The 9860-nt window shown below is 36.0% G+C and overlaps 1 protein-coding gene across 2 annotated transcripts; it reads left to right on the top strand.

Annotated features, from left to right (window-relative positions):
- The first annotated feature begins 2466 nt into the window (after positions 1–2466).
- On the top strand, positions 2467–9622 carry LOC132293540 (uncharacterized). Of its 2 annotated transcripts, none has more exons than XM_059791067.1 (5): positions 2467–3023; positions 7623–7691; positions 7791–7895; positions 7990–8206; positions 8277–9622. In XM_059791067.1, the coding sequence occupies exons 2-5, from the start codon at positions 7653–7655 to the stop codon at positions 9449–9451; spliced, it is 1536 nt and encodes a 511-aa protein (XP_059647050.1). In that variant the 5' UTR covers positions 2467–3023; positions 7623–7652; the 3' UTR covers positions 9452–9622. The 2 variants fall into 2 exon arrangements, with proteins under 2 accessions (XP_059647050.1, XP_059647051.1); XM_059791068.1 differs by lacking the exon at positions 2467–3023 and adding an exon at positions 5374–5748.
- The last annotated feature ends 238 nt before the right edge of the window (positions 9623–9860 follow it).

Raw genomic sequence — 9860 nt, 5'->3', positions numbered from 1 at the left:
CGAAGAGGAACGCGCTGGTCTATAGATCTGCAAAAAATTCTTAGTGGGAGTGACTAGAGTGGTGCTGAAACTCTGGGCCCCTCAGACTTCTTCAAATAGAAAAAGGAAAGAGTTTGGGTTACCAGTTGTTAGTCAACGTTATAAGTAACCACATCTTAAGGCTTAATCCTCTTCAACAGCTCCTTGTCCTCGAAGTAGGCTTCATCGAAGTAGGCGTCATCCAAGTAGGCGTGCAGCAACTCTTGAATTTTTATAAAAGGATACATGGTAGTCAAATTGCACTCTTAAATTAGATTTGTAAATTGATTTGCTTTTCAAATATTTAAGGATTATAAAGAACAAGATTTACTTGGAATTTACAATGGCAAGAATTATAAAATCTTTTCATTTTTAAGACTATTAATTTAAATGAAATTGTTATCATAATATTACGTTTGTATGGGGAATAGAAATCCATACATTACTACATTTATTTTTCAATGCATGATGGTATAATAAACGATCACACTGTGTTGCATCAGTTGTTGCCGGCATTAGTCAGTAGACTTTCAAATAGCAAGTTAAGGTACAAAATTATAAATCAATTCAATTTAAAAGATCTTTAGTCCTCTTCTTCTTCTTTTCTTTTTCATTTTTTTTTTTTATTTCCTTTTTGCAATTCAATTGTCATGCATTGACATGTCTTTAAAATTTTGGCACACATTTATTGATCACCGAAGATAGGGCATGGAGAGAGGTCGATTTGTTAGACATAAAACCTTAATTTAAAACGTTCAATCTATTCTTATGCTTTAAAGGGGAATCGATGTTCTTGTTCAATTCTTTTTTATTTATTTTTATTTTGTTGTATTGACAAATTTGAGGGAACTCGCTACCAAAATCAATCGAAGCAATAAGCCACTCACTGGGTACACCAAAAAATTTAAATAAATAAAAATAAAGGAAGAATAGGAGGATTGTATTTATTTTGGGAAAAAGAAGAAAAAATAAAAATAAAAACCCAAACCTAGAATTTTGATTCAAAACTATCAAGAAATTGAGATCACGTGTAGCAATTTATTTAACTACATTTTTCTTGTACAAACCCGGAAAGCTTATTGCTTGATAGAATTAAAATTTAAATACTCAAAATTTTGTGAATTGAATTTTAAAAACTAATTATAAATTAAATTTTTTATTTGCAACTGTTTGAAATTTAAACATTCTATTTCTGAATTAAACCAATTTTTTTTTTTTTTTTTTTTTTTTTTAGTAGTATTCACAATCTTGCCACTGAAAGCACTTCATTGTCATATTTTTTATTTTTTAAAATTAAATGTTAAAATGAGCTGCCATAAAAATAACAAATAAATAAATGATCAAAATAGCATCACACTGACCCAAACACCCAACACCACCTTAATGTTTAGGTTTAGAAACTCCCCAAAACACCGCCTTGGTTTTCATATGAAAAAAGATGCAATGGATAAAGTCGGCATTTAGGTGGTCAATGGAACCCAAATCCACTACTTTTGTTATTCAAGCTTGGGCCATTTCAAATTGAACCCAACAACATCTTAAGTCCAAACCAATTCCAATAATGTGTAACTTGGGTTTCAATGGGTTTTGTTCCTTATCTTCAGATAGACAGATTGGACATTGGTCCAATCCATTTATAACTTCAGACTTGTTCGGTTTAGTTCTCCAAGAACAGATTAATTTCAAAAAATTCACTATTCTTTAAAATTAAGTTATTTTTCTTAAACTGTTTTCACAAAATTAATTGTAACTTAGCTAAATTTCTTTTAATTTCAAATCCAATAATTCGGTGTCCCCAAAAGTACAAGTCCAACACTCAATTGTCATTGTGAAAAAAGTTGTTGAAATTCATAAAATAAATAAATAAATAAAAACATTAAGGTGGTGTAAAATTAGATTTGTAAATTGATTTGCTTTTCTAATATTTAAGGATTATAAAGAACAAAATTTACTTGAAATTTACGATGGCAAGAACTATAAAATCTTTTCATTTTTAAGACTATCAATTCAAATAAAAGTGTTATCTTAATATTATGTTAAAATTTTGGTACACATTTATCGATCACTGAAGATAGGCTTTGGAGAGAGATCGATTTGTCAGACATAAAACGTTAATGTTGTTGTTGTTGTTTTTTTTTTTTTTTTTGACACGATTTGATGGAACTCACTACCAAAATCGATGTAAACAATAATAAATAAATAAAAATAAATGAAGAATAGGAGGATTGTATTTATTTTGGGAAAAAGAAGAAAAAATAAAAATAAAAATAAAAACCTAAACCTAGAATTTTAAAGTTCAAAAAATAAAAATAAATACCCAAACCTAGATTTTTGACTCTTCAGTTTTATAATTTCTAAAAACCTGATTTTTTTTTTTTTTTTTTTTTTTATATATCTTCTCTTTACCTTTTCTTACTTTTCTCTCTCTTTCCTTCTTTCTTTCTTTCTTCTTCCCTCTCTCCCAAACATACAAAAGAAAAACAGCAGGGAAGCGAAGCAAATAGTCTTTATACATGCTCGCTCTTCCCTACGCGTTGCATATCTTCTCTCTCGTGCCTCCGTCTATCCATCTTCTCTCTCTCTCCGCCAAACCCTAACCTCCTCATCATCTCTCTAATCCTCCATCTCTCCACACCACCTCATCCCTCCACCGAAGCCACCACTCTACCTCCATTCCATCTCCCCATCTCTCATCCACCACACTTCACCCGAAACCACAAGCCACCAACACCCCTTCTCTCTGGTCAAGCCGCCGCTGCGTCTTCTCCGGCCATTTCTCAGGCCGTCGCTGCATTTTCTTCGGCGATTCTCTGGCCTAAGTTCTCTATCTCTCGGATTCTCATTGGCCATTCCTCCGGCCGTCGTTCTCATCTCAGGCCGTATCTCCGGCAATCTTCTCCATCGCGGGCCAATTTTCAGGCCGTCGCTGCGTTTTCTCCGGCTATTTCTCAAGCCGTCGCTGGTCACAATCCCTCTCTCCATCTTTCTCTGATATTCTCACTCGGGTAAGCATCCTTATCCCTTCCTCTTCCTCTTTTTATCTAAATATATGTGTGTACTTGTGAGTATCCTTGTGTAAAAAGTCTGAGAATAAGGGTTTTGATTTTTCTAATTACTGAGATTAGTAGTTTGAATTTTATGATGATCTAGATTCATGATATACATTGTGATTTGGTATTTTGAGAAAAATTGACGGGGCTGTGAATCTGAGATGATATATTTGTGTTTTTAATTTCTGAGAATCTGTGATATACATGGTTTGATTGTTTCAGTTTTGATGTTGGTATATATTCCGGATATGCATATATGTGGTTTGAAGTTTGGGAATTTTTGTTTTAGGCTGTGGCTGCGATGTCTGTGATCATATATATAGATGATGTGTGTTCTGAAATAGTGGAGAAGTTGTGACTGTGATGGGCTGTGAAGTTTGGGTAGTTTAGATATATATCGATGACGTATATGATTTGTGATCTGAAATTGTGATGGGCTGAGGCATTGGAGAAGTTTATATATATATATACACGTGTGTGACTTGAACTTTGGATTCTAAAATTCTGAATTTTGGAATTTGATTCTTGTTATCGATTTAAACTGTTTAGTTCAAATTTCTAATGAGACTTTATCTTCTAAAAATGGTTTTGAGAGTGTTGCCGTTTGATTGAGTCGAGAAATAAATTTTTGAGGGAAGACCATGACGATCGTTTGATGTTGAGTGTTAAAAATCTTTGGGAATTGTTTGGGCATTGTAGTTGATATTTATGCTTGAGAGTTTGACATTGAAAAATATTCTGAAGTTGCACTCTTGATTATTCTAATGGAAAGCATGTTCACACAAGTTCATATCCATGTGTTAAGACTTTGAAATTCTGAAATTTCATAATTGATGTTTTGAAATTGTTCAATAGCTGAGTTGTGATGTTCAATTTGGATAAGTTGTATTTGAAATTCTGTTGTATTTCAATTGGATAATTGGGATGAGTTGGATAATTTTGGAAAGGAACTTGAATGTCATTAAGCGTGCAAATAAATTCTGAAATTAGTGGAGACACAATCTTTGATATCTATACGTGTTCTATGCATGTATATGGTTTCTCTTGGAACTTTTTGACATGATTGATCTTCAATGCATATATGCTAATGTATGCGGATCATTTGTGATGCTTAATTTCTGAAAATCCCAAGGGCTGAAATGTTTAGAGGTGTTATATAGTTTTCAAAATTGGAAATTGGGATTTGATAGCTGAAATGTGAAATGTGATTTGATTTTGTTTCTTCAAGTTTCAATCATTTTCAGAATTTGTCCAAAGTGTCCCTAATTGAGATGAACATGCTCTAAGTGCATCTTGCTTGATTTTTGCCATGTGAGGGCATTTCGTGTTGTTTGTGAGCGAATGTGATGTGAGTTATGAGTTGTATTGAAAATTGAGATAAGACAAATGACAAATCTCTCTAGAGCTAAGTTATTGCGGAGGAAACAGTTTTGGGAATTGGGACTAATTATCAAAAGCAGTATACACTGCACACTATATACATGTTTTGTTAATTAATTTCCATGAGAAAGAAAAGGTTGATATATTGTTGAAGGATGTCCATGACTTTAAGCTTTCATTCATTTATTTCTTGTGTGAATTCAATAATTTTTGTAGGGAACACTCACAGTAATAAATCTCTGCTTTTTTTTATGAAATCAACCATAATGAATGTATTCATTTATACAAATGTTCAAGTATAGAAGATTCATTGAGAGAGGTCGATTTGTTAGACATAAAACGTTAATGGTAAACGTTTAATCTATTCTTACGCTTTTAAAGGGGAATCGATGTTCTTGTTATATTTTTATTTTTATTTTGTTGTATTGACACTATTTGATGGAACTCGCTACCAAAATCGATGGAAGCAATAAGCCACCCACTAGGTTCACCAAAAAAATAAATAAAGGAAGAATAGGAGGATTGTATTTATTCTGGGAAAGAGAAGAAAAAATAAAAATAAAAACCCAAACCTAGAATTTTAAAGTTCAAAAAATATAAATAAAAATCCAAACCTAGATTTTTGATTCTTCAGTTTTAAAATTTCTAACACCCTGATTTTTTTTTTTTTTTATATATCTTCTCTTTACCTTTTCTTACTTTTCTCTCTCTTCCTTTCTTTCTTTCTTCCCTCCCAAACATACAAAAGAAAAACAGCAGAGAAGCGAAGCAAATAGTCTTTATACATGCTCTTCCCTACAACCTACCCGAGTGTTACATATCTTCTCTCTCGTGCCTCCATCTCTCCATCTTTTCTCTCTCTCTCTCTCTCTCTCTCTCTGCCAAACCCTAACCTCCTCCTCATCTCTCTTACCCTCCATCTCGCCACACCACCTCATCCCTCCACCGAAGCCACCACTCCACCTCCATTCCATCTCCCCATCTCTCATCCACCACACTTCACCAGAAACCACAAGCCACCAACACCCCCTCTCTCTGGTCAAGCCGCCGCTGCGTGTTCTCCGGCCATTTCTCAGGCCGTCGCTGCATTTTCTTCGGCCGATTCTCTGGCCGAAGTTCCCTATATCTCGGATTCTCATCGGCCAATCCTCCCGCTGTCGTTCTCATCTCAGGCCGTATCTCCGGCAATCTTCTCCATCGCGGGCCAATTTTCAGGCCGTCGCTGCGTTTTCTCCGGCCATTTCTCAAGCCGTCGCTGGTCACAATCCCTCTCTCATCTTTCTCTGATATTCTCACTCGGGTAAGCATCCTTATCCCCTCCTCTTCTCTCTTTTTATCTAAATATATGTGTGTACTTGTGAGTATCCATGTGTAAAAAGTCTGAGAATAAGGGTTTTGATTTTTCAGATTACTGAGATTAGGAGTTTGAATTTTATGATGATCTATATTCATGATATACATTGTGATTTGGTATTTTGAGAAAAATTGACGGGGCTGTGAATCTGAGATGATATATATGTGTTTTTAATTTCTGAGAATCTGTGATGTATATGGTTTGATTGTTTCAGTTTTGATGTTGGTATATATTCGGGATATGCATATATGTGGTTTGAAGTTTGGGAATTTTTGTTTTAGGCTGTGGCTGTGATGTCTGTGATCATATATATAGATGATGTGTGTTCTGAAATTGTGGAGACGTTGCGACTGTGATGGGCTGCGAAGTTTGGGTAGTTTTGATATATATCAATGTGTGATGACATATGATTTGTGTTCTGAAATTGTGATGGGCTGAGGCATTGGAGAAGTTTATATATATATATATACGTGTATGACTTGAACTTTGGATTCTAAAATTCTGAATTTTGGAATTTGATTCTTGTTGTCGATTTAAACCGTTTAGTTCAAATTTCTAATGAGACTTTATCTTCTAAAAGTGGTTTTGAGAGTGTTGCCGTTTGATTGAGTCGAGAAATAAATTTTTGAGGGAGGACCATGATGATCCTTTGATGTTGAGTGTTAAAAATCTTTGGGAATTGTTTGGGCATTGTAGTTGATATTTATGCTTGAGAGTTTGACATTGAAAAATATTCTAAAGTTGCACTCTTGATTATTCTAATGGAAAGTATGTTCACACAAGTTCATATCCAAGTGTTAAGACTTTGAAATTCTGAAATTGCAAAAATGATGTTTCGAGTTTGTTCAACACATGAGTCGTGATGTTCAATTTGGATAAGTTGTTTTTCAATTGGATGAGTTGGATAATTTTGGAAAGGAACTTGAATGTCATTAAGCATGCAAATAAATTCTGAAATTAGAGGAGACACAATCTTTGATATCTATACGTGTTCTATGCATGTATATGGTTTCTTTTGGAACTTTTTGACATGATTGATCTTCAATGCATATATGGTCATGTATGCGGATCATTTGTGATGCTTAACTTCTGAAAATTCTAATGGCTGAAATGTTTAGAGGTGTTATATAGTTTTCAAAATTGGAAATTGGGATTTGATAGCTGAAATGTGAAATGTGATTTGATTTTGTTTCTTCAAGTTTCAATCATTTTCAGAATTTGTCCAAAGTGTCCCTAATTGAGATGAACATGCTCTAAGTGCATCTTGCTTGATTTTTGCCATGTGAGGGCATTTCATGTTGTTTGTGAGCGAATGTGACGTGAGTTATGAGTTGTATTGAAAATTGAGATAAGACAAATGACAAATCTCTCTAGAGCTAAGTTATTGCGGAGGAAACAGTTTTGGGAATTGGGACTAATTATCAAAAGCAGTATACACTGCACACTATATACATGTTTTGTTAATTAATTTCCATGAGAAAGAAGAGGTTGATATATTGTTGAAGGATGTCCATGACGTTAAGCTTTCATTCATTTATTTCTTGTGTGAATTCAATAATTTTTGTAGGGAACACTTACAGTAATAAATCTCTGTTTTTTTTTATGAAATCAACAATAATGAATGTATTCATTTATACAAATGTTCAAGTATAGAAGATTCATTGTTTTGCTGACAAGTGACTATGTGTTGTCGTGCTGAGATCTTTCATTCATTCATTGAATTGGCTAATTTGGCTGATTATGTTTTTCAATTTATTAGCTTTTGTGGCACCTCATAGTATTTTCGTTCATGGGTTTTGCTTGAATTTCTTTTGTTGCAGTAGCATTTGGCTGATTGGGTTTTGCTTGAAATGGTTTCCTCAGACGATGGAAACGATGGGATGGGTCAGGTATATCGTTTTCTGCCATTCTCTGATTCTGTTTGCTCTCTTTCTTCTTTTTTTCCCCGGGTCTCCATCTCACGTTTAAGATTCCTGCTCCGTTTTCAGGTACGGGCCAAGAGAAAAGCAATGGAATTAAACAAAGAGGGACCGACTGGGAGAGTTTTTGCAGAAATGGCTCCCTCCTCCGACGGAAACGATGGGATGCTTCAGGTATATCGTTTTCTGCCATTCTCGGATTCTGTTCTTCTTCTTGTTTTTTCCTTGGGTCTCCATCTCACGTTTAAGATTCCTGCTGTGTTTTCAGGTACGGGCCAAGAGTAAAGCAATGAAATTAAACAAAGAGGGACCGACTGTGGGCATTCATTTCGGCACCACGTCCTGTTCCCTTGCTGTTATTGAAGGAAACGTTGCAACAATAGCAGCCTCACTTCCTTGTTACGTTTCTTTTACGGACTCCGGGCCATTAATTGGCGATGCTGCGAAGGAACTTTTTCCTATGAATCGCGAAAATACAATTACTGGTTAGATGCTTAATCTTGATTTAGTACCTTAATATAAATAGCACCTTAATATTTTTTTCTCTTTTTGTAGGTCCCCTGAGATTCGTTGGCTACACAGCGAGTGCCCTCCATTCCAAGTTGCCTGCTCCCATTGGTGTGCACATGATTGAAGATTTACATGAAGACGACGCGCCTTGGATAAATGTGACCATCAAAGGAGTGGAAAAACATTTGTCTCCCGAAGCTGTATCTTCTTTAATCATTGAAGAGATCAAGAAGACGGCCGAGAAGTCCCTTGGGGTCTGCATAGTGGATGTGGCTTGTGCCTTACCCAACAAGTTAGAGAATCGGAATGCCAGGGTGGATGGTATTCAAAATGCAATTGCATTTGCAGATCTCAGGCTGGCTGGGACCCACACTGAAGTTACCGCTGTAGTCTCTGCGTATGGTTACGAGAAGGAGATTAGGAATCCTGTCATCAAAAACGTTTTGATTGTAGATGTAGGTGGGACGGCGTCAAATGTGACCTTGTTCAGTGTGGGACAAGACAGATTGGAATACGAAGAAACTACTACAGATGATAAAATTTGTGGTGAAAGGATGGACATGAATATGGCGCTTCACATTCGGGATGAGTTCAATAAGAGGCACCGTGGTGTCCATGCTAACATGGCTGTGATCAATCGACTACTCATCCCCTGCGAAAAGGCGAAAATTTCGCTGTCATCAAATGATCTTGTCGAGGTGGAGGTGAAACAGTTGTTAGACGGGGTTGATTACAGCACCTCCTTCACGCGCCCCAAGTTTGAGGAGCTCAATGGGTATCTTTTCGTGTCTCTGGTTAAGATGATAAGGTGTTATTTGAGGAAGTTTGCGAAGGACAAGTATGGCCGCCTGCATGAGATTGTGTTGGTTGGGGGATGTTCAAACATTCCCAAACTTAGAGAAGTGGTACAGGCACAGTTTGAGAGCAAGCTTCAAATAAGGTTGAAGCCTGAGTATGTTGTGGCTTGTGGTGTGGCTATTAGACATGCTCAGGAGAAGGAGAAGGAGAAGGAGAAGGAGAAGGCGAAGGCGAAGGCGAAGGCTGCTGAGCATCAAGAAGTAACAGGAGATGACATATCCTGCGGTATGGCACTGATATCTGCTTATGAGAAGGATGATGCCCCAGTCACACTGGGGAGATTCAAAGCCCTGGAGAGGGATTTGAAAGCCATTCAGGATGATGTTACTTGGATAAAGGAGAGATTACAAAAAGGAGGGTAGAACTTCTTGTGAGAGCTACTTGGTAGTTGAAAAAGTGACTTTGTTATTTTTGTGCATAGTAAACTGTTTTGAGAATTTGTATTTCAGAATGAAATTTTATATGTGGAGACTTGTTTGTTTAGATTTTAGGTATATGGTACTGTTATGCATCATAGTTCACTGTTTTGAAAAGTTGAATGTATTTTATATGTGGATGCATGTCTCTGTGGATGTAATGATTTTAGGTATAATTTGGTGGTCTGGTACCCACAACTGCACGGCCAATATGTAATTCATACGTCGTCTTCCCCGGCAGGTCATGCTCCACAAACTAAAATTCCTTCAGATATGCATCGCAGTTACTATCCTCTTACCTCAAAACCATACCCTTGCACATGCTAAGACCAAAGAAACCAGGTCAGACAGCTGT

The sequence above is a fragment of the Cornus florida genome, unplaced genomic scaffold (assembly GCF_030987335.1).
Source record: "Cornus florida cultivar Cherokee Brave unplaced genomic scaffold, ASM3098733v1 CherokeeBrave_3.0.0_Hap2_Chr02, whole genome shotgun sequence".
Taxonomy (NCBI): domain Eukaryota; kingdom Viridiplantae; phylum Streptophyta; class Magnoliopsida; order Cornales; family Cornaceae; genus Cornus; species Cornus florida.
This window is presented reverse-complemented; position numbering and strand designations above follow the sequence as displayed.